The sequence below is a fragment of the Apus apus genome, chromosome 10, assembly GCF_020740795.1.
Source record: "Apus apus isolate bApuApu2 chromosome 10, bApuApu2.pri.cur, whole genome shotgun sequence".
Taxonomy (NCBI): domain Eukaryota; kingdom Metazoa; phylum Chordata; class Aves; order Apodiformes; family Apodidae; genus Apus; species Apus apus.
In genome coordinates, this window is record NC_067291.1 from 403,311 (window position 1) to 426,514 (window position 23,204).

Here is a 23,204-nt window from a genome sequence, read left to right on the forward strand (position 1 = left end):
CAGTATGTTTCATTCTGCTTTAGGTTTGTGAGTGATGGTCTTTCGAGTTACGTGCACCTGATTTGTATAAATCTGTTTGCTCTGGATCAGTTTTTTTCAACGTGGAGCATTATCAGAATCAAATTAAACATGAGGTGTAGCTGGGAAAAAGGATATGATTAGAAATACCTGACAAGCCAGCCAGGGACATGCCAGCCTGCTATGTTCACCAGCTCGTGCAAGCCCTGGAGTCCAGTTTTGCTGTTATTTTTCAGGATGACACAGAATCACAGAATCACCAAGGCTGGAAAAGACCTTCAAGATTGAAGTCCAGCCTGTGACCTAACACCACCACATCAGCCAGACCATGGCACTAAGTGCCACATCCAGCCTTTCTTTGAACACCTCCAGGAACGGTGCCTTCACCACCTACATGGTCAGCCCATTCCAATGTCTGATCACCCTCTCCACACAGAGCTGTGGATCCACAGCCAAGGGTCCGTGGTTATGCCATGTTTACAGCAGAGAGGACATAGCTAGAAATGCAAGTGAATTGTGGTTATTTTAAATTCTCAAGCTTGTAGTTGCTCCTTCTCAAAATCTGGGGGTGAAGTCTTCATTGGGCAGTGGTTGTGCTGTCTTTCATCACTGTAGTGAGAGGGTTACTGAAATCACAGCAGGAAACCTCTTTGTTAAATACTTGTCCCAGCATCTCCAACAGCTGCTCTATGTTTGGATCCAAGGTGTTCTCTTCAGTCTCACCTCTGATTCCTCTTTAGTTTGTCCAGAGCACTGTTCTAAAAATCATATCTGTGACTGCTGCTTGCACATCCTTCTGGCTCTTTGAGTTCTTCCTCAGCTTCCTTCTGTGCTCTCTAAGGCATCACATTTCTGCTGCTCCTTTTCTTTTCCCTTGGTTGCTGGTATCCGTTTTCCTTCTTCCCACTAGGCAGTTTGGCTCAGTCTCACCTTTTATTCCCTTCAGGGGAATATTAAGCTGAATATTACTCCCTTTTGATGCCTTAACTTCACCCTCTTCTCCTGCATCTCCATGTGAAGTATGAGTAAAATTTGTCATTGATCTGACAATGGAGTATTTTTGTGACTCCAGCATGCTGTCTTGTAGCTGACCTCCCTCTTGCTTCTAACATATCAGGTTGTGATTTCCCCTTCTTCTCCTGCCCTGCTTAGGTCTCTGCCTTCTGTTAAATGTATAGGGAGAAACCAGTGAGGGAGGACTTGCTTGAACACCTTCCTGCCACTGGAATAATTCAGGTTAGGTAAGCATCTTTCCCTCCTCACATGAAAGAAACTCTAAATTAGAACAAATTGTAAAATATTCTGATATTTTATATATTTTCTTTCATAATCCACTTTGTTATTGTTATGAGAACTTGCTCTTATTTTCCAAGTCTTGGGTACAAATTGACTAGAACACTTGATTTTTCAACATCTTTTTTTTTCTTTTTTTTTTTAAATATAAATACCACTTAATAACCTCTGATCTCACCTCCACAAGGGAGAAAAAAATCCATCATTATTAAAAACTGATTTATAATTTAAGAGGTTCCTGTTCCGAACCAGTAGTATTTGATGATCACATTTGCATTTTCACGTCCTTACTGACTGTTTAATTCCTATCTAGCTGCTGGAAGATGAGTAGAAAACATCTCTCCTTTTCAAAGATTTATTTGTTGCCCAGAGACACTTCATCTCTTCTCTGTTGGTTTTTCATCCCTTGCTGCCTCCATTTCAGCTGCAGTTTGTGCATTTCAGAGAAGTCTGGTGTTACTTGCCTCGTTGCTGGGGTCAATGTGTAGCTGTTGGACCTTCCCTGTGTCACTCTGGCAGGCAGCAGAAGGACAGAGTCAATCCTGGGTTTCCCAGTGGCTAATGGAGACCTCCGTGTCCTTCACCATGCTGCAGAGGGGTGGTTTAGGTGCCTGCAAGACTTGTCTCCAGCTCTTGAATCCTACCAAGTTTTAACATGAACAGTTACGTATAAACAATGTGTTCTTGAGTGCTTCTGCTTAGGTCAGCAGGAGCAGGGCGGGGATTGTACCTCTGTGCTCGGCACTGGTGAGGCCTCACCTTGAATCTTGGGTTCAGTTTTGGGCCTCCCCACTATAAGAAGGACATTGAGGGGCTGGAGCAAGTCCAGAGAAGGGTAATAGAGCCAGAGAAAGGTCTGGAGAATATTATCTTATGCGGATCATTTAAGGGAACTTGGAGCGTTCAGCCTAGAGAAAAAGGAGGCTGAGGGAAGACCTTCCTGCTCTCTACAACTGCCTGAAAGGAGGCAAGATTCAAGTTGAGCCAGGGGATGTTTAGACTGGATATCAGGAAAAAATTCTCTACTGAAGGAGTGATCAAGCATTGGCACAGGCTGCGCAGGGAAGTGGTGGAGTCACCATCCCTGGCGGTGTTCAAAAAACATGTAGATGTGGCACAATGGGACATGGTTTAGTCGGGATGGTGGTGTTGGGTTAACGGTTGGACTTGGTGATCTTAGAGGTTTTTTCCAACCTTTATGATCCCATGATTCTACAATTCTAGGTTATTGTTATTAAAGTTGGAAGTTCAGCAGTTTTCTGAGAATTTTGTGTTATGATACCGAGCCTTGTGGATGAGGTGCTGCACTGTTGCTTGGGAGCACTGGGTGCAGAACCCTGTTCTGCTGCAGACCTCCTCAGTGTTACACAAATCACCAGGTCCCTCTGTGTGTTCATCTCTCATCTGAGAGGTTTTTTTCTCCCATGCATTTTCCATGTTGATTATTTAGCTTGTGCGTGTGGAAAATGTAGCACAGGGGCCTGATCTCCACTAGGACCTGTATTTGGGTTGTCTGTACTGTAAGATGTGTCCTGCTCTCATTCTCCTTCATGCTTCCTGGGGTAAATTCTAAAATGTTTGATATTTCTCTCAGGGGTAGTATTTTATTATTAAACCTATGATTTGCTGCATATTTTGGTAATCTAGTAGTACATTGTCACCAGCATCTGTCTCCAGTGACACCTATTACCTTGGCACATAACAAAGAGCTGCTTGGACAGAAACAAAAAACTGGGCATTTCCTCTACTAAATTTGCTTCCTTTTTGTATTTCCAAGGTACTGCACAGATGAAAATCAGACATTTCCTCAGCCGTTCATGCTGGAAAATCACATCAGCCTCGTGCATGGCATCAGAAACCCAGACTTATCCCAGATGGCCCAAGCAGAAGCTCCAGAGAGAGACACAGCAGAAGTAACTCATATATTTTCATTGAAAAATAAATGTACCCAGCGAGTAGCTGTTCACTCAGGGTATTAATGTTGAGCTGCAGCCTTGCAGCAGTCAAGCCCTGTCATACATATGGCAGATTTCCTTCCCCTCCTCTCAGGTCCATCCAGTTTGCTTCTTTCTGGCTGTGGCAGGATCAGAAATGAAAGCACAGCTGAGCTGCAGCAACGTGTCTTGCATTTTTCAAGATAGTCTTGAACCTGTGGCCCTGTTTTACTGGTCTTTTTTCAGTCAACTTTGTAACCAAGTCTAATTTAGGTTTGTTATTGCCCTTGTTTTTCCCTGCTTTCTGTTCATGAGCCTGGTGCATTTTTCCTTTTTCTCCCAGTTGTTTTCTTTTTGCTAGTTACAACAGATTTCTGTTTTAAAGTACTTGTTAGATCCATTACCTACAAGAACTGTGTTCCTCCTAGATAGGACTGCATAGTTTGTTTCTAAATGTAACTGTTACTGTATTTTGGGTTGGTTTGAAGTGGAGAGTTAGCTGATTTGGCTTCTTTGCTCCATTTACTTAAAAACAGATGCACATTTTCCATGTATCACTGCCATTTATAATTTGTTTGTACCCCAGCACTGAGGGGTTGCAGCAAGGACTGATTCCCCTCTGGATTTATGCCGTGAGGAAACCTGGGTAACTTGGGAATTTGCTTCCATGAGCTGGTGGCTGCCTCCCCCAAGCAGAGCTGACCTACCAGGGCACCCAGCTAAATGGGGCAGATGGTGGCTTCAGGTGGCTCTGGCTGGGTCTGAAAATAGCACCCTATAGGCTGTATCCTAAACAAAGACCACTCAGTGCTACTGGATAAGGGGATCACAAAGTCACCTGAAGGGACGTATGCAAGTGAGCCATCCTCACAGGAGGAGAAGCACACTGTGGGGATATGAGAGGGATGAGTTCATGAGATGCAATGAAGAAGAAACCTGAGTGGAAAGGAAAACATTCAGAGTTAATTCTGAGAAGCATTGTCTGGGCTAATGACAATCCCTATGTCCCTCAGCTGTCCCTGCTCTGTGGGCTCCTCCTTCCCACACCAAGTTCACATTCTCTTGGCCCATCTGCCCAGGTCTCCCATCCTGCCATCAGTGTGAGCTGTTTGGGTATGGATAGGAAAGCTACCACACCCAGGGTCCCTTGGTGTGGCTTCGTGTAGGTTGTACCAAAAGACCTATGTGTGGTCACCCCAGGTGTCTTCATCCGTGAGTGGAAGTTAGCACTTTTTCTTCCATGGGCTCATAACTTTTAATCTTTTTTTTTTTTTTTTAAGGCAAAATCTCCAAAGAGAATGGCAATGGACGAGCTGGGTCAGGCAGAGACCACAGTGGGTTCAGATGAGCCACCAGCCAAAAAACTGAAAGCGCCCTGGAAATGTGCGAAATGCGGCTTCGCGACGGACGTCAGCTCGGAGTTCCAGGAGCACATCCCTGGGCACAAGACAGACAGCTCCACCTATCAGTGCTTGCTCTGTGGCTTGTGCTACACCTCTCACCTCTCTCTGAACAGACACCTCTTCATTGTTCATAAAGTAAAATATGAGGAGGAGGAGGAAGAGGAGGAGGATGATGAAAGGGAGAAGTTTCAAAGGGAGACGAGTGAAAATGGACACAAGGGGTATAATGGTGAGATGAACACTACGGTGGAAAAAGACAACCTGAAATGCAAAGAGTATAAAAGTGACTCAGCTCTTTGTGAACACAGTCAGACGTGTGGCGTGGAGGATCCTCATAGCACCTCACAGAACAATCATTTGAAGTCTCTTAAGACTTAAAACCCCCCTTTTGGTCAGTCAGGGGGTTTTTGTTGGGTTTTTTTTAAATGAAAATACGGGGCGGGGATGGGGCAAATCTTTGAACTATTATGTTGATTTTTTGGGGTGGACATTGCTTTCCGTTAACTTCTATTTGTAAGGGAAATTTAAAAAAGAAAAAAACCAAACCCTGCTATTGCATCCTACACACTAATTCCCTGCCAGACCAGAGGGGTGAAAAGGGAAAGCAGGGCACAAATCCTTGCTGGAACTTGTCCAACTCCTGAGGATCAAGGAGCACTTTCTGCAGCTGCAGTTTCCTTAAGATGAGTTCTTGAGCTCTCTTTTGAGTGTGCATTGCCTCAGCTGCAGCCCAGAGCCCCAGCCTTGCCTTCCCTATCTCACTTTCTCCTCCTATTTATGGCTTCTTTTTTTCTCTTTCCATCCTGCCTTTGTTTTACTTATTTTAAGTCTTAACAATGCCTCAACAGGACACACGTGTCAGGACGGTGCTGGCCCATCTGAGATCTTCTGTGTTAGCATGGAATAGGTTCAAGCTGTTAAATGACACTGATTTTTCTTGAATTGCCTGTATAACCACCTTATTTTCTAAAAGGCAATTTAAGGAAGTGCCTTGAACCTGAGTAACCCTGAAGAACTTTGTAGCCCCTGTCCTCTGAGCACATCCAGGAGGGCCTGGTGCCCCCTGGGGCCTCGCTGGCTGCCGTGGAGCTGCTGGAAGTTGTACCCAGGCCGGGTGCTTGGTGCCTCGTTCCGCCGGGCAGCTCGGGCAGCACGTTGGCGCCGTTCCCAGAAGGGGGAAACGTCCCCGGGCCCGTCCCGCGCCGTGCGGGTGTCCGGCCGTGCGGGCTGCGGGGCCGGCCCCTCCTCCCTCCGCGGCCCCGTTACCCGCACCCGGGAGACGCTTCTTCCCGCGTCGTCATAACTGACCCGTCCCGCACTTGTTCCCCTCCCACAAATCGCTACGTGTTAATATAATTCTCTCCTATGCCATTATTTTTTATTCTGTTGAGCCAGAACCCTACTCGTTATTGTTTACTATGATGATGTTTAAATAATTTAAGAACTATTTATCTTAACTCCGTTCAGATCGCTCACCTCCTCGTCTCCGCGTGTTTGACGTTTGGACCGGGATTCCTGGGGGGGGCGGGGGGCCCGGGGGGCAGCAGGGCCCACTCCCCAGCCCCCACCCCACTGTTTAACCCGCAGCGGCGTCTGTGCCTTTGCTATGATGTTTACTTCCAAGTATTGCAAATAAAAAGCATCCAAGGGCCCTGTCTGAGCGTCGTTTGTGGCGGGGGCCGCGGGGGCCGCCCTCACTGCCGCCCTCGCCCCGCGCCGAGCCGGAAGCGGCGCCGAGGCGGGCGGAAGAGGGGCCGGAAGCGGCGCCGAGGCGGGCGGAAGAGGGGCCGGAAGCGGCGCCGAGGCGGGCGGAAGCGGAGCGGGGCGGGCGGTTGTGCCGCCGCCGTTGGGGCCGGCGATGCTGTCGCTGGATTTTTTGGACGATGTGCGGCGCATGAACAAGCGGCAGGTGCCGAACCGGGGTGAGGGGGGTTGGAGAGGGTGGTGGGACTTCGGATCCGGCCGGGCCGGCGCTGCCGCCGCGCCGGGCCGCGCAGCCTGACACCCCCGCCCCTCCCCAGCTCTACTACCAGGTGCTGAACTTCGGCATGATCGTCTCGTCCGCCCTCATGATCTGGAAGGGGCTGATGGTGGTGACGGGCAGCGAGAGCCCTATCGTGGTGGTCCTGAGGTAAATCCCGCGCGATGCGGGGGCAGCGCGGGCTCGTGCCGCGGCGGTGCCCGGGGCGGGGCTCGGAGCGCCTCGCACAGCCGCCCTGCAGAGGCCCTTCAGACTTAGAAAAAAGCCAAACTGACCTTTTAGTTACTCGGTTTGTCTTTTTGTTTGTTTGTTGGTTTTGTTGTTGTTGTTGGGGCTTTTTACTCAAAATACGGGGTGGGGATGGGGCGAGTTTTTTAAATATTCTGTTGGGTTTCTTGGGATGAAAACTGCTTTCTGTTAACTTTTCTTTGTGAGGGAAACTTTAAAAAGGAAAAATAACCAAAGCCCCTCTGCAACTGCATCCTAAGCGCTCGCTCTGCCAGAGCGGAGAGGTGAGAAAGAAAAGGAGAGGAAGGATCCTCGGTGGAGCTCAACCCCACCCCCAGGGCCCTGCCGCGGCGTGGAGTGCCGGGCGGGGCGGGGGAGGGTCTTCCAGGGGAGTGAGGGTCTTCCAGGGGAATGAGGCAGCTGGAGGCCCCGGTCCCGGCAGTAAGAGCCTCTCCAAGAACCTCTTGTGTAAGGCAGAGGAGCAGCACGGGAAGAGGAAGTAGATAAGCAAGGCCGGCAGCCTGATGTAAGAAGAGCCCCTCACCTCCTTGCTTCCAGGGGTTGGATGGGTTGGATGTTAGTGAGGTTGTCCTGAGGAACGGGAAGGAGGAGACAGGACTTCAAGGAAACATGGTGAGAGCATGACCCAGGCATTTTTGGGCCCTCACAAACCTCTTGGAGCAGACTCCAGAGGAAAAATTTTCACTGTAAGAACAATTAAGACATTGGGATAGTCTCCCAAAGGAAGAGGTGGATTCCCCTATATTTGAGTTTTAAGACTCAGCCTGACAGGGTGTTGAGCCACCTCATTTAAACTATATTGTTGCCTAGAAAGGTTGTACCGGATGATCCTTGAGGTCCCTTCCAACTTGACATTCTGTGATTCTATGATTCTTGGAGAAACCTTCGGTGGTGTGGGTGGAAGAGGCTTGGAAATGGAAGGCCTTGGAGTAGGGGGTGATGAACTTGCTGCCTGGGGACAGATCTACCCTGTGTGAAAGCAGTGCTGGGGGCAGAGCTGGCCTGCTCTTCAAGGCAAACAGTGCCTCCCAGAGTGGGAACTGTGGCAGCAGAACACTGCAGGGCCCTGGTACCTCCTGCATGCCCTGTAGCTGCTGTATGGATAGTTGAAATGTCTGGTGAGTCTTGGTTAGTGACAAGGAAGTCGAAATCTTTGAGATGCCATGGAATAAATTTATATAGTGAAAAGAGTTGGTTTTGTTGTGTTGTTTTTTTTTTAAAGAAGCTGGCTTGGTGGAAAGCCCAATGAGTTTTATGTTGCAATCCTTTAAAGTATCCACCAACTCTTCTTTCACAGCTGTTCAGTTTTTTCCCTGGCCTTCTGATGAGGTGTGTCCTGGTGAGATGTGTCCTGTGTCGGTGGCCCGTACCTGGCCAGGGAGAGGGCAGCTGTTGCTCTGGAGCTGACTCCCTCTGAGGTGCCACATGGCAGAAAAGCCAGGCAGTGGGTATCACCAGTATTACTCCCACCCTCCTGGGACAAATTCCTGTGGCCAGAGTTCCTGGGCAGCCTCAGATGATGGCCTTGTCAGGTGCCACCTAGATACTGCCCAGGGCTCGTTCCGTGGCCTTTCTGTGCCAGATCGCTGTGTGCCATTTAACATGACTCCCACAGAACAAATCTGACTGGCATTCCTGTCCCTCCTGAGAAGACTGGGAAGTCCAGGGCAGATGTTTCATGCTGTTCCTCCCAGTGATTAAAACAGGAGCCATCCCTTCTTTGGTGATGTGATCTTCTGAATAGCAGCTTCTGTTCTATCTCGAGATAAAACACAGACATTGTGGTAGTTAAAGGACATTTGTGGTAATTAAAGTTCACCATTCTGTTTGGTGCTGCATTATTTATTTGGAATTCAGAAGGTTAAGCATTTTGTATCAATTGCCATTTAGAAGACAGGAGAAAAATAACTTGACTAGCAGGGCCTGAAATGAGATGCTGATGCAAAGTGATGAATCACAATAACAAATTTTTAGCACGCCTGTCTGCCTGTTCCAGATGGGAATACAAGAGCCTGGGTGCTTTCAGTGCTTTGGTCATGGGAATTGATCTCTCTATGTGTGTAAAATAAAACATCAATTAAAGAAAGCTCCCCAGCACTCCAGTGCTGCCAGTGTAGCCCTAGCAGTGATCTCAAGTCCAGAGGATGCTACTTGTTGGGAGCTTTGTTATGGAGAAAGCAGAAGGCTTTTTTCCTCTTTGGTGTGCTTTTAACACCAGGTGCTGGCAGTGCTTTTCCAGCAAACCTGAGCTGCTGGGGTGTGGGGACTGAATATCTGAATGCAGTAGAGGTTAGACACCCATAGAATCATAGAATGGTGAAGGTTGGAAGGTTAAAGATCATCAGGTTCCAACCTCCCTGCTGTGAGCAGTGACACCTCCCACCAGATCAGGCTGCACAAGCCTCATCAAACCTGGCCTTGAACACCTCCAAGAAGGGGGCATCAACAGCCTCCCTGGGCAACCTGTTCCGGTGCCTCACCACCTTTATAGTGAAGAATTTCTTCCTAATATCTAACCTAAATGTCCCCTCTTTCAGTTTAAAACCGTTATCCCATAATTACACCTGCCAGGTTTCCAAGTGGTTTTCATAGGAGCTTTTCTTTGAGGTTCAGGTGAGATTTTTTCTTTAAAGGACTATGAACTCCAAAACTTTCTTCTGAGTGTTAAGTCTTGTTCAATTGCTCCTCTTCTCTTTTTCAGTGGAAGCATGGAGCCTGCATTTCACAGAGGAGATCTCCTGTTCCTCACAAACCGAATTGAAGATCCAATCAGAGTGGGAGAAATCGTGGTCTTTAGGATAGAAGGAAGGGAAATTCCTATAGTCCATCGTGTTCTGAAAATTCATGAGAAGTATGTCAAGAACTGGGGGGTTGTGCTGCAGATGTTTGGCTAAATTGTATTTTTTTCCTCCTCTCCCTGTGTAAATGAATGTGTGAGATGTTAGTAACAGATATCCACGTGCTGTAGGAACTAACATAGAAGTTTCAGACAAAATCTTCTCTCCTTGGTTTTCTTGGAAAGATCATCCAGCAGAAGCTGGGGAGTCTGTGCTAGTATCCTGGCCTCTGCATGTTCTCAAATGTCTCCAGTGCCATCGTTTCCATCCTGAGTTGCTACTTATTGTTGCTGTCTCCTGTAGGTATGGCTGCATTTGTGGGCATGAAGTGACTCTTGTTTGTAGAGGCAGAACTTCTGGAAGAAGGACATTTTTTGTGTCACGGGCATTATTTTACAGCTTGTCTCTGGTCCTGGGTCCTCCTCTCATGCAGAAGCAGTGTTTCTTCCCTGTCAGAAGTTTTACGTTGTTACTCTCGGAGTCTCTACACATGCTGTGCTCTCTGTGCACTGTTCTTTCTCTAGGAATGAGCAAGAGTGAAATGTGGTCACTCTGGTTTGCTGCTGAACAGGAGTTAGTTTTCCAAGCAAGGCTTCCTCTGCAGCCATGAGCCTCCCTGTGTTGCTGGGTGAAACCATGACATTCCAGGCCGGTCTGTGGGGATACGAGCTAGTCCCGTGAGGCAGTGGAGTGAAAACTCAATCTTGAACTGAATCCCTGGTTCTTGGGTCAGCGCTGAGAGTGCAGCAGTTGGCAGGAGTCCCAGCATCTCCTTCTCCTGCAGTAGGACTGAACTGGAGCTGTACCAGCCCTCAGTTCCTTGGTTAAGTGAATCACTCAAGTCGTATGTAAAGGTGGCATTTGAGCATTGCTCTCATCAGGTGAGGGCCATGCGATAGAGAGGGTTCCTTCTCCCCACATTCATAGCAGCTACAGCTGTTGGGACACCTAGACCATCTGTCTGGCCCAAGGTCAAGGACAACCAGCTTCACACAGCTGAAATCCTGGCTATGAGAGCAGCACCTCTCCCAGCAGGTGGAGCAAATTCTTTGCTGATCAGATTTAGTCTGTGACCAAAACTTTTACCAATGTCAGTTTTCAAAGTCCTGTTCTTTGATACCAGTAATTTAAAAATAAGGTCAGTGTACTTAGTAAATATGGTATCTAGTGTTACACCTGCACTTTTTGTGATGGGAGCTCTTTTAAGTGAAATGCTGCTTCCCTCCTCCTCTGTTGTGTGCTGAAGGCTCAGCTGGTGCTGCTTCGTGGGCTTAAAATTGAAGAAGCAGGAGAGGTCAAGGTTTCTCTGCTCTCAGCCCATGCATGGGAAGGAGAAGCAGAAGTGCCTGTTCTGTGCAGCAGTTCATCCCCAGCCTTCTCTTTTCTGCCAGGCTCTCTCTCAGCACTAGGTATTAAGGTGTCCACAGCTTCATTTTTTAAAATGTAATAGGAACACAGGGCCAATCCTAGATGATGTGAAGTAAAGCCATGCTCAAGTATTTTAGATGTCATTTTAATAGAACAACCAAGCACAAACCTGATACTTGTATTAGGAAAGTTAAAACTGAAAAATCCCTATGGTGACCTGAAGGTGGGTGCTGAAGGCAGGATTCTGTGGTATCAGTATTTAAAGAATATTTTTCTGGTGCCAGTTTAGAGTTCCAGAGTGTGCTGAATGGCTGGAGGGTCCCATTTCTTTCTCTGGTTATGGACTGAATATGAAAACTGGGAGAGCTGACAGGAGTGTCAAAATTGAAGGAAAACAGAAACACTGTTGTTGGTGATTTGGTGGCAACTCAGGGTCTTGTTCACATCAGAATCATTTCAGTGAGAAAGTGTTTTTTACTTGTAATCCTCTTCTTTGTTCAGAGTGAAATCAAGTTGGTTCTTTATCACTAAATACAGTGTCTGTGGACAAAATTTATTTTTTTGGTTTTGGTGCAGGGCAGCCAGAGCAGACTTCTTTCACCTGTCAGACAGCAGAGCTACTGTGCTGTGGACTTCTCACACTGCTTCTTGATGGAGCATTAAATTTGGTCAATAAGGTGGTACAGTCCTACACCATCCGTCTTCAGAGCTGAATCTACATTATCTGCACCTTTGAGTATCTTCATCTTGTTCCAGGTTGCTCCTAGCGTGTTTGCTCTGTGAGCCAAATGTGCTTTGAAGAAAGATCTGTTCTGGTTTTCCTCTTTTTTTTCCTCCCAAGGTTCTGGTGGAAGCCCCATCCATGGAAGTGTTCAAGGCCAGGCTGAATGGGACTCTGAGCAACCCGGTCTAGTGAGAGGTGTCCCTGTCCATGCAGGGGGGTTGGATCTAGATGATGTTAAAGGTCCCTTCCAACCCAAACCATTCTACGATTCTCCTTTTAAGTAACACACACTGGTATTCAGGCAATATGAGAACAGCATGAGCTCTGAAGATCTTCTGCAGGCTTTCCCAGGTTGCAGTTGAGCTGTGGTGTCTGTGAGCAAGCTGAGTCAAGCAACAAGGGTGCTCCTGCTCAGCACCTGCCTTCAGAAGCCACAGGGACATGGCAGTACCAGGCTGATCCCCAATCAGTGGCACAAGCTGCTGCTTATAAGCAAGCATTGTTGGCTGTCCAGCAAGCTGCATGGAAATGACAGGGGAAGATTGCTTAACATGAGGTATGAAGCTGGAACAGCAGTTTCCAGGTCAAAGCCAAGATTCCTTTGCTCCAGGATTGTGTTTCTGGCCAGTGAACTATTTCACGTTAGTAGAAATTAAAGGTGAGAGCCTGTTGCCATCATTCCCCTGCTTCCTGCAAATTACCCTTTTAGACACAAAGTGACAGTTCTCTATTAAAAGCCCCCCTTCCTTTTTTGCATTGAGTAAATGGTCACTTTTGGAAGTGATAAAATATTTTGGCACCCAAAATGTCCTTCCAGAGAGACGGGATTTAGTTTACAATATGTTAGTTAAGCGTAGCACCTTATCTGGCTTCTTTTAACCTGTTGCCTCTGAGTTTTCTTCAATGCTCTCGAGGTCTTGTATCAGAAGAGGCAGTGAAAAGCTGATCATTGCTGTCCACGTCATTTGTACCAGACTATAATCACATCTCCCACCAATTCTGTCTTTTCCATGCTGAAGAGTCCTGGTGTGTAGTTTCTTGTAAGGAACTGGTTCCAGACCTTATCCATTTCTGAACCTTTCCCAGTTCTCTCCATTTCAAAAAATGATGTAGGGGCTTCAGAACTGCACAGAGATGTAGGCATGTCTTGAGTATCATTAATGCCATTGTTTTGTTCTGTCCCCCATTCCTCATAATGGACAAGGGGCAATGGATTCAAACTGGAGCTCAGGAAGTTCCACCTCAACATGAGGAAGAACTTCTTTCCTGTGAGGGTGACAGAGCCCTGGGACAGGCTGCCCAGAGAGGTTGTGGAGTCTCCTTCTCTGGAGACTTTCAAGACCTGTCTGGATGCCTTTCTGAGTGATCTGCCCTAGTTTTGGTCTTGCTCTGGCAGGGGGGTTGGGCTGGATGATCTTCAGAGGTCCCTTCTAATCCCCATTATTCTGCATTTCTGTGATTCTGACCACTGCTGGGTAGAACCTTATGCTTTAACCCCCAAGACTCAGTTTGGGTGGCAGTGCAGAGCCCAGAACCTGACATTTGTATATGGAGCAAGAGAAGCATAAACACAAGAGAGGCCAAAAGCAAAGAGGCAATAGCTGCGCCTTTGCTGGAAATGGCTCATCCTGCTTGTTCTGTTCTGAAACTCTCCCAGAAAACTTTGCTGAAGCCGGAACTAATTCTTTTGTGGGCAGGTTGTTTTCTGCACAGTCTGCTTTCCACTGCATTTGACAGTTTCCCTTTTTCTCCCCACTTAAACATGTAGGACACAAGTGCTTTTGATACCTTGGTGTTGGTCTTGATGCGCTTCTTCTACAAGAGCTTTCAATTACTTGTTTTTCTCTGCCTTACCTGCCTTTTTTGTCTTTGCCAGGCAAAACGGTGACATCAAGTTTTTGACAAAGGGAGACAATAATGCTGTTGATGACAGAGGGCTGTACAAACGAGGACAGCATTGGCTGGAGAAGAAGGATGTAGTAGGACGAGCGAGAGGGTAAGCCAAGTTGAAAAAGATGCAGCTTTTTATACTGCTCTCCTCCAGAGCCATCTGTTCATCTCCCTCTCCTCTTGAACTCTCTCTGCTGGGTTTTTGTGACCTGCCTGAAAGCATTTAAAAAGGGAACTGTGAAGAGTTAAAAAACAAAGGTAGTCCTTAGCTTGGCTTGAGGAACAGCCTGAAGCTGGGAGCTGCACGGTGAGCGGCCTGTGCTTGGGTGGACACTGAAGTGCAGGCAGCGCGCTCAGGCGTGATGAGAATTTTTATCAAAGTTCTTCCGCAAGGCACAGTCTGTGCAGGGAAGTGAGACCTGGAGAGGGCAGAGGCTAAAATGTGCTCTGGGGCTGGTTATCACTCAGCCCCCACTGCTATGGGATGAAAAAGTCCCAAGTCTATTGGCCATCATCTTCAGCCTGCTTGACTGGCCCTTCCCATGCACAAGTACCATGGCAGTGCTTCTCCTGTGTGCACCCCTGAATACTGTTTGTTTCAATAAAATCTTTATTCTTTTAGATTTGTGCCCTATATTGGAATAGTGACTATCTTAATGAACGATTATCCAAAATTTAAGGTAAGACCTCTTTCATTTTCTCCCACCCCAGCCAAGATTACTTCATGAGAACTTTCTAAGCATAGCCCTCTGTATTTGCTTCTGTTGCTGCATCTTTAGGTATGAATCTGCACTCTTGTGTCTTCTTTCTTTTACAGTATGCAGTCCTCTTTTTACTGGGTTTATTTGTGCTGGTCCATCGAGAGTAGCTTCTTGCACTGAAGTACAAGGTGAAGGTGCCATGGATTTTTTAGATGAATCTTTTAAGTGGTTGATGGTCTGATGTGCCAGGAGGAAGAAAACATGCATTTCAAAGCTTCTTGCCAGTTTGGGTTTGTTTTGTTTTTTACTGCGTCAGGGCGAATGTTTGTCACAGTATTTCCAATGGTTTGTCACATTTTAGCATTTTTAGTGAGTTTTTATATTAAAAATTTCAGTCAAACTGTTCAGTGTTTGTACTTTGAAGCTGAACTTCCTCTTAAAGTGCCTACAGGACTGTGTCCTCTAAGCTGGTGCCTCTGCTGAGCAAGCGTGACCTCTCCCTGTGCTGACTGAACTGCCAAACAGTGAGCTCTGGAGGTGATGGTTTTTCCCAATTCAGAAGTGGAATAAAGATTTTGCATCTTGACCAGTATGAGCCCTGCCACATTCTTTGTCTGTGCCCTGTTGAGTGCAGCCTCCTTGCCCAGTTTCCCTCGGGGGATACCCGGGCTTCGCTGTCACAAACTAACTCCTAGAGCTTGGTGGACTTGTCCTTTCTTAGGACAACAGCAGCTCCTCCTCTCATTTCTTTTTGGAGAGCCAGTGGTCCTGAGCTCTAGATCCATTCAATGTTTCTGTAAGTCACACTGAAATAACTTGCTTGAAGTCTGCAGGGTGTTTTGGGCAGAAGATGGCAAAGGATTACTTCATGCGTAAGCTGTGATTGCAGCACTAGGTAACAGAAGAACTGAGCTGGGAGATGCCCACAGCTGTTTGGCAGCAACGATTTCCTAGGATGAAACAGTCAAATTTTTTTCATTTCGGAAATGGTTTTAGGCTTCTCTGCAGCTGACCATGTCATGCAGCTCACCTGAAATCTACAGTAAGGCTGAGCCCCCACTGCTCTGAGGTCTGAAAGAAGAAACCACTTGTCACTCATTCAAGATAGTGCCGCTGCTTGTGTGGACGTGGCATCAGAGAGCCCGAGGAAGGCGTGCAAGGCTCTGCATGGTGCCACCTGCACTGAGTGAGTGACTGTTAGAGCTCACCTCCACGGTGCCTGTACTGACTCAAGAAAATATTTGACTGCCCCTTCAAGTGGGGCAGATCTTCCCCAGGGTAGGCAGTGGGAGCACGGAGCCATCGCTGCCTCTGCCCAGACTCCCTTACCCTCAGGCAGTTCACTCACTGGGACACCTTCCCCCTGGCACTGGGAGCCTGTCTCCTCCCTGTCAGTGCTTTCCCTGGGTTCACAGCTTTCCCCACAATCTTGCAAAACCTACAGGTGGTTCAGAGCTCCTGTGTGTTACTTCAGGTGCATTTCACTGCCTCCCTTATTCCCTCTTCTTCCTGACTGTCCCAAGATGCCCATCATCAAGGTGATGACTGTTGCCACACACACAGGTTGTGTGGGCTAAAACCAAGAAGGGAAAGGACAGAATCCAGCATGTTGTTAACAATGTATTTTCTTACATATGTTCCTCATCAGGGTTGTCCAGCCTGTCCCACCTGTGGAGGGAAATTGTGCCTTCACTTATGGCCGTGGGACCATTGGGTTCACTGCTCAGTGGCTGGGCTGACCCGTTATATCCCAGCATGAGTTGGATTAACTGTGTGCATGGTTCTCTGGGTAGGATAAAGCAAAAAACGATCTTATGTTTGGCTCACTGCAAAGGATTTACACACAGGTCCAGGCTTAGTGCTCAGTCCTCAAAGGCCTGGGGCTGTTTGAGTAAATGAGTAATAAAAAATGGTAATAAAATCCGTATCTCCCACTGCCAGTGCTGGAGCATTTAAGAGAATCATAGAATCACAGAATGGTTTGGGCTGGAAGGGACCTTAAAGATCATCTAGATCCAACCCCTTGCATGAGCAGGGACACCTCCCACCAGCCCAGGTTGCTCCAAGCCCCATCCAACCTGCCCTTCAACACTGCCAGGGATGGGGCAGCCACAGCTTCCCCGGGCAACCTGGGCCAGGGTCTCACTGCCCTCACAGGAAAGAATTTCCTCCTCAGGTCCAACCTGTACCTCCCCTCCTCCAGTTTTAGGCCTTGATTTTGGATACAGAGTTTCAGTTTGGATAGGGAGAGTTTGATACAGAGTTTCAGTTAATTGGGTACAGGGTTTCTCTAAAACACTTGAGTGTGTTGGAATGTTCTGTAAAAAGCCACAGCAGGAAAGGAACACAAAAATTTGAGAGTTGCCATCACCATGCAGCACCTCTCTGGGGACTTGGAGCAGCATTGCTGCCTTTGCAGCTCGGAGACCAGCTCTGTTCCCTGCTTTGCCTTTAGCTTAAACTGTTTTGGTGCATAAATTGTTTTTTTTATCTTGGGCTTGCATAAAGGACTGGGTTGAGCTCTTTGGAAATCTGCTAATCAACACCTCCCAGTGAAAACTTGCTGGAAGTGCTGCTGTCGCTGTTCTCTGAGTCCTCTCACTTTCACACCTTTTTGCAAAAATCTAAGCACGCAGAAACCATTTTGTTACTGTCACTGAGTTCATTTAACAAAAAAAGGCTAAAATACAAAGGGTCTGTGATTGTCGGAGATCCAAGGATTGGCTCTTAAAGGGCATCTCTTGAAACCCCCATCCTGAGAGAAAAGAAATGGTCTTTTTGAGATGCTGGGAGTGAAAAATCATACTTGTCCAGCTTGTGGCAGGATTGCCCAGCTGGTGTTGCTGGTTACTGGCAGCAGGTGTCAGCCCTTAGATCAGCAGAGGACACACACTCGTTGCCAATGTGGGTGCAAATCCACCCTTGGGCACTTGCAGGAAGGTGTGGTCCTTTCCCAGCCTTGCTCTCCCACGATGCTGTGTGAAGTAACTGAGCAAGAAGCTCATGAAAACTTCAGGGTGTTGGGGGTGAAGGGTGGGGAGGAGCTGCTGCTGCCCAGCTGCACCGGGTGCTCTCTTCTGGGTTTGTAGATACTAAGAATTGCCTGAAATCACGGGCTGTGGGGTGGAATTGGGAGTTCTCTCTGTGGCCCCTATTTTCAGCTCAGTGTAGCTGAGAAGGTGGTTTTGTGTTACCTGCAGACGTGAAGTGAGGCTTTAATAACAGCCAGAGCAGTTTAATCCCCTCACAGCTTGAACACCCATCAGCTCCCACACTGCCTCCCACATCACCTCCTGTATCCCTGTGACACCTTTCTTGACACAGTGGGAAGAGAGGGTGCCAGGAACGAGTCTGCACAAGCTGGAAGCTGAGAAGGTGGGGGCAGGATGAGTCGTTGCTGGCTCTGTCCCCACCAGACATTTTGCTTTGCCGAGCGGAAAAGCTACCGAGCGTGCAGGATCTCTGCTTCAGCTGGGTGCTAATGCTGCAGGGTTTGGTGAGCACTGCTGTGCTCCTGCAGAGCCAGGGGGTTTAGTGTCAGGATTTGGTGTGTCTTTGTTTTTTTTATTTCGGTTGTCTTCCTTTTGTTAAAGGTGAAGCTGTCTGGCCAGCTCCAGCAAAGCCACTGAGACTTAAGGCTTAGGAAAGATGCAGATCTTTGTGTCACAACAGCAGTGGGATTTGTTTGTATGGCCTGGGGGTGTTGAAAGTGGTTTATAAAGGGGAAAAAAAAAAGAAAGAGAAATCTGCCAGGGTTAAGACTGCTTCTGTGTGTGTTGTGGTTACAGCCAAACAGAGCAGGTTTTCTGGTAGGCAATTCTGTTGCTTAATTACTGTTCAATCACATCCGCAGCTCAAGGCAGATTCCTTCATGGGCAGGAGCTGTTCCACAGAGCAAAGCAATCTAGTGCTGATCATTGCTAGAATTTTGTTGGGTGACTCTCCTTTTCATAGCAAAGCTAAATGCAGAAGTGAAAGCGTGATGGATGGGAGGTGAGCTGTGAGGAGTGATGTGCTGAAAGTTGTCTCCCTGAGACAGGGGCTGTCTTTGTATGTTTATGATGCTTGAATGCCTGGTTGTTGGTCAAACTGGAATAGGAATTGTACTGTTTCCTCCAGATCTGTTGCTGCATATTGCTTAGCAGGGGCTTGCATTTGTAAGATGCTGGGTTGTGCAGATTCTTTAGTGAGACCAGGTCATTTTATGTTGGTTTTCCTGCCCTTAAAATCAGATCAGGTCAACCTCCCATCAGGAGAGGTGTCCTCTGCAGACCATGTACCCTGGGGATGATGCCTGTGCTGGAGCAGGGGGAATGCAAAGCAGATGTCTACTGAAGATCCACATGGTGCCAGTGACTCAGTGGCAGAATTGGATGAGGAGTGTCCTGGTTCCAGTCCTCAGGCTGCAAGGTGCTCCTGGTGATGCTGGCAAGGCACAGCCTTCACGCTTCTGTCAGTGTCAGCAGCTCCTGGGTTCATTGATGTGTAGCAGGTGACTGGTCTGACCAACTCATTGCTGGCTGCTGAGAAAAGAGAAGTAGCACCTATGTGGCTTTTGGAGACAATTGAATAGCTTCCCACCCCTTTTGCCTTCTCCCATTCCTTGCAAGACTTCCACCCCGTTGTCATCTGCACCCAGCTGCTTCAGCTTGCTCACTCATCAGGAAGGTCTCTGCAGAGATAGCTCCACCAACCTGACACAGTGGTGGCTCCAGCACTTCCATCCTCATGGATCTGCATTTATGCCACAGTCAGGCATAGTCAGGTGGATTCCCTGCTGGTTTGTAGTCTGCCCAGCCATGAGGAGCTCCTCTTCATTGTAGCAGCTTTGCTGCTGCTGTGTGCTCATTCCTGCTTAGCCCTCAATTTCTGGGAGAAAACCACCAGCTCCTTCATACATTGTCCTGCTTCCTGGTGGAGCAGGGCCTGCGTATGCAAGGTCCTGCTGGCTGGGTGCATTGTGTTAAACCTGTTCCTTTTCATGGGGCAATTCACACACAGGCTCAATTCTAGGAGGTCCTTTGAATGTTTGATCTAGCAGAGCTCCCTAAATCTTTGGGGAAGTTTCTCCACAGAGAAGTTTAATGAGCTCTCTCTGCTGAGCACCTTGATACCACCTTTTCTTTCCAACCTCTCCCTGTAGAGACTAACCTTGCAGGGTTTGTTTCCAGAGAGACAGAAGTAAAAATAATGCAGAGAAAATGAACTCAAATTTAATTTATCTGAACCTCTCAAACTGGGACTGGGACGTTGGATTTCTGCTCCATAATTCTGGTTGGAAGACTTCTGAGCTAGGCCTGGATTTGCTTGCACGAAACAAGGTTTTGTTCTCTAAGTCTTCTTGCAGAGCAGTTATTTGTACTATGTCCAGTGGGTGTGGAGTGAGTGGGAAGCCTGAGGGAAAACCACAACTCATTTATGGCCTTAATGAAAATTGAAAAAGATTTGAAAATGAGATGTGCAATATTTCAACTTTTATCTTTAATAAACAACAGTTGTTGCCTGTGGACGAATGAATGTAACAGAGGGATTTAAACGTACTAAACGAGACAAATGAGTCAAAATAGCCCCTCAGGCATGTGGCAGGGCTTTAAATTTGACCTGGCTTTCGCAAAGTGGTGAAGAGGAGGCTAAAACAACTTAACCACTAGTAAGAGTTTTATTGGCACCAGGAGCTCTGTGAAAGAGACAAATAGGAGGATTTGAGGCCTTTGCTCTTTGTTTTTTATTAGAGCCATCAGTTTTGAGCATGCATTTGCCTGCCCAAGTGGGTATTTGCAGTGCCTGGGAGAGCCTGCACTGTTTTAGGAGCTCTCCAGCTCCTAGGCCAGACTGGCCACCTCTTTGGGAGATGCGTTAGTGCCAAGGTATGACAGCATAGTTCAACAGAGAAGAAGCAAAATGGACCTTGCTTTAAAGGTTATGAACCAGGGTATTTCCAGGTTCTGTTTGTTCATTATTAGCTCAGCATTTCACAGTTCTGTTACTACCTGTATTAGCCCTACACGGACAAGAGTTGCTCTTCCATAGGGAACTGGGTGCCCCAGGTGTCCTGTGCTGCCAGAAGCTCCTGGATATCATTAGTGGAAGAACCTGCAGAAGACATCAGTGACCAAGAGAATAGCCACAAACCACCAGGCCTGGCTGGAGCTGCCCATGTGCTCTGAAGGGACACAAACCTGAAGGCACTGAGCTATCTGCCGATGGGTGAGCACCCATTCTGGTCCAGCCCACCATGGCTCCAGGGGACAGAGGTGGATTCCAGGCTCTGTAGGTTATAAACCAGATATGTGCATGGCCATGTTAAAGAGTAGACCTGGAGCTTATTGAAGAGGTGTGTTGGCAGGGCAAGCCCACTGGGATCATGAACCTGGATTTCCCAGAAGTGTTCGGCAAGGTCCCTCAGCAAAGGCTCCTAAGGAAAGGAAGCAGCCCTGGAATGGGAGGTGAGGTCCATACAGGGAGAAATCATTTGCTAAACGGTAAGGAACAAAAGGTAGGAGGCAACAATCTGTAGCAGAAAACACCAGGGACCTGTGCAAGGACTATGTTGGCTATGTTCAAGAGTGATCAGCAAAAGCAGGCAGATACTGAAGTTTGCTGCTGTTACCAAGGGTTGCGTGGATGAAGGTCAATTGTGGAAAGACAGGGGGCAATAAAAAAGATTATATTCAAAGCTACATAAAATATATAATGGTGCACAGGGGGGAAAAACAATTTTAACTCTATTTATAAAGCAACAGGTTCTGAGTTAAGTGTTACCATCTGGGACATCAGGGTTGTAACAGATTGTGCTGTGAAAATGTCAGCTCAGTGGTCAGTAGGCATCAGGAAAACAAATCACAAGTGGGAATTATGGGGGGAAAACAGAGCACAAACAGAGCATCACCATTTCCTTCCTCTCCTGGGGAAATCAGCAGTGCAAGCCAAGGATCCCTCGAGCTTTGGGTGAGAAGGGACCATTCCTGGAGGCCATGTATCTGTGCAGGCTGCAAGCTGCTGCCAAGCAGCCCCAGAGGTCTCATCCCTCTGGGAAAGGGGGGGGTTAGATTGGTGCAGACTCATGTTTTGCCTTGCAGATGACCATCTATCAAGTCCAGCATTTGCTGAGTCACTTCTGTCCTTCCCTGGCTCCATAGCAAGGCCTGTGTAGGAAGCTGGTGGCTGCCAGGCCAACCTCCTGCAGCATCTGCAGAGGTTGGGGCAGTGACCTTTGCCAGCAAAATCAATTTCTAAAAGAGAAATTTTTAAATATTTAAGCTGGGAAGATTCCTTTGGTGGCTGGTAACAGCTGGGAAAATGAACCCCTGCTGAGCTGCAGGGGGCAAGCAGGCTCCAGACCAAAGCTGTCACAGCAGCAGGCTCCAGCCTCCTCCAGTGCTTGGCAGGTGGGTGATCAGGCAGCAGGGGCCCAGCTCTGCACCCCAAAGTGGAGGAAGTTAAAGGCAGAAAATCTGCCACAAACCCTATAATGAGACCCCCCTGCAGGGCTGTGTCCAGTTCTGGAGTTCACAGAACAAGAAGGACATGGAGCTGTTGGAGAGTCCAGAGGAGGCCATAAAGATGATGGGAGGGCTGGAGCAGCTCTGCTATGAGGACAGGCTGGGAGAGTTGGGGTGTTCAGCCTGGAGAAGAGAAGGCTCCAGGGAGACCTTAGAGCAGCTTCCAGTGCCTGAAGGGGCTCCAGGAAAGCTGGGGAGGGTCTTTGGACAAGGGCAGGGAAAGAGAGGACAAGGGGGAAGGGATGAAAACTGGAAGAGGGGAAATTTAGGTGAGACATGAAGAGGAAATTCTTTAGTTTGAGGGTGGTGAGACCCTGGTCCAGGCTGCCCAGGGAAGCTGTGGCTGCCCCATCCCTGGCAGTGTTGAAGGGCAGGTTGGATGGGGCTTGGAGCAACCTGGTCTGGTGGGAGGTGTCCCTGTCCATGCAGGGGGGTTGGATCTAGGTGATCTTTAAGGTCCCTTCCAACCCAAACCAGTCTGGAATTCTAGGAGTCTGACGCCACCAGGATAGTGACCAAGGACAGGAGTTCAGGTCATGGTGCTTCTCCCAGGCAGGTCTTGGGTACCAGTTATTTTTCCCAAATAAAGATCAACATAATTTCTTTGCAAAGAAGATACAAACTAAAAAATCCAGGGAAAACCTGGTCTCTGTTTGTAAGCAAGGCCACTGAGGATGTGTGCAGTACTTAGCCTCCTGCTCAGGATCCACCAGTTGGTGTCTGGGGCTGGTTTTTAGCAAGTCTGCTGCAGAGGATGTAATGGTCATCGGGTGCAAACTGGAGCACAGGAGGTTCCATGTAAACATGAGGCAAAACTTCTTTCCTGTGAGAGTGACAGAGCACTCTCAGAGCAACCTCTAGAGAATGTCTCCTTCTCTGGAGACATTCCAAACCCACCTTTCCATGTTCCTGTGCGATGTGCTCTTGGTGACCCTGCTCTGGCAGGGGGGTTGGACTGGATGATCTTTCAAGGTCCCTTCCAACCCCTAAGATTTGATGATTCCATGAATGGGTGTCCCCAGAGCCTTCCTTGGATCACACCTGTGGTTTCCCTCAGCACCAAGGCTGCTGCTCAGCCTGCATTGAGGTCCAGTCCCCTTCACAATTTGTTTTGAATAAAACCCCACTGGCTGTCCTGAATTGTGCTCCCACTCCCAGCCTCCCCAGGCCCCTGAGCCTCTTCCATGCCTCTTCACATGCCTGAAATCAGGGTTTGGGCTCAGATCTGCCCCATCTGCCCAAGCCTCACTCCTCAGCAATTAATCTGGTGTCCCTTCAGTTTCCCAGCATTTGTTATGACACTT

General features: G+C 47.9%; 2 protein-coding genes across 5 annotated transcripts in view; both read left to right on the plus strand.

Moving 5' to 3' along the window:
* ZNF592 (zinc finger protein 592) overlaps positions 1-6,297 on the plus strand; it is a 43,793-nt gene extending 37,496 nt beyond the window's left edge. For 2 of the 3 annotated variants that reach the window (XM_051628297.1, XM_051628298.1), the window contains 2 exons: positions 3,089-3,224; positions 4,526-6,297. In XM_051628297.1, coding sequence (XP_051484257.1) covers positions 3,089-3,224; positions 4,526-5,026 — 637 coding nt within the window. In that variant the 3' untranslated portion in view covers positions 5,027-6,297. Of the gene's footprint in view, positions 1-3,088; positions 3,225-4,525 lie in introns of those variants that run through there. The other variant, XM_051628299.1, reaches the window with a different exon arrangement.
* Positions 6,298-6,428: 131 nt separating this feature from the next.
* On the plus strand, positions 6,429-14,984 carry SEC11A (SEC11 homolog A, signal peptidase complex subunit). Of its 2 annotated transcripts, none has more exons than XM_051628440.1 (6): positions 6,429-6,557; positions 6,670-6,779; positions 9,580-9,729; positions 13,684-13,803; positions 14,320-14,377; positions 14,515-14,984. In XM_051628440.1, exons 1-6 carry the CDS (start codon positions 6,507-6,509, stop codon positions 14,563-14,565), a joined length of 540 nt encoding a protein of 179 aa, XP_051484400.1. In that variant the 5' UTR covers positions 6,429-6,506; the 3' UTR covers positions 14,566-14,984. The 2 variants fall into 2 exon arrangements, with proteins under 2 accessions (XP_051484400.1, XP_051484401.1); XM_051628441.1 differs by having other exon boundaries at positions 6,474-6,570.
* The last annotated feature ends 8,220 nt before the right edge of the window (positions 14,985-23,204 follow it).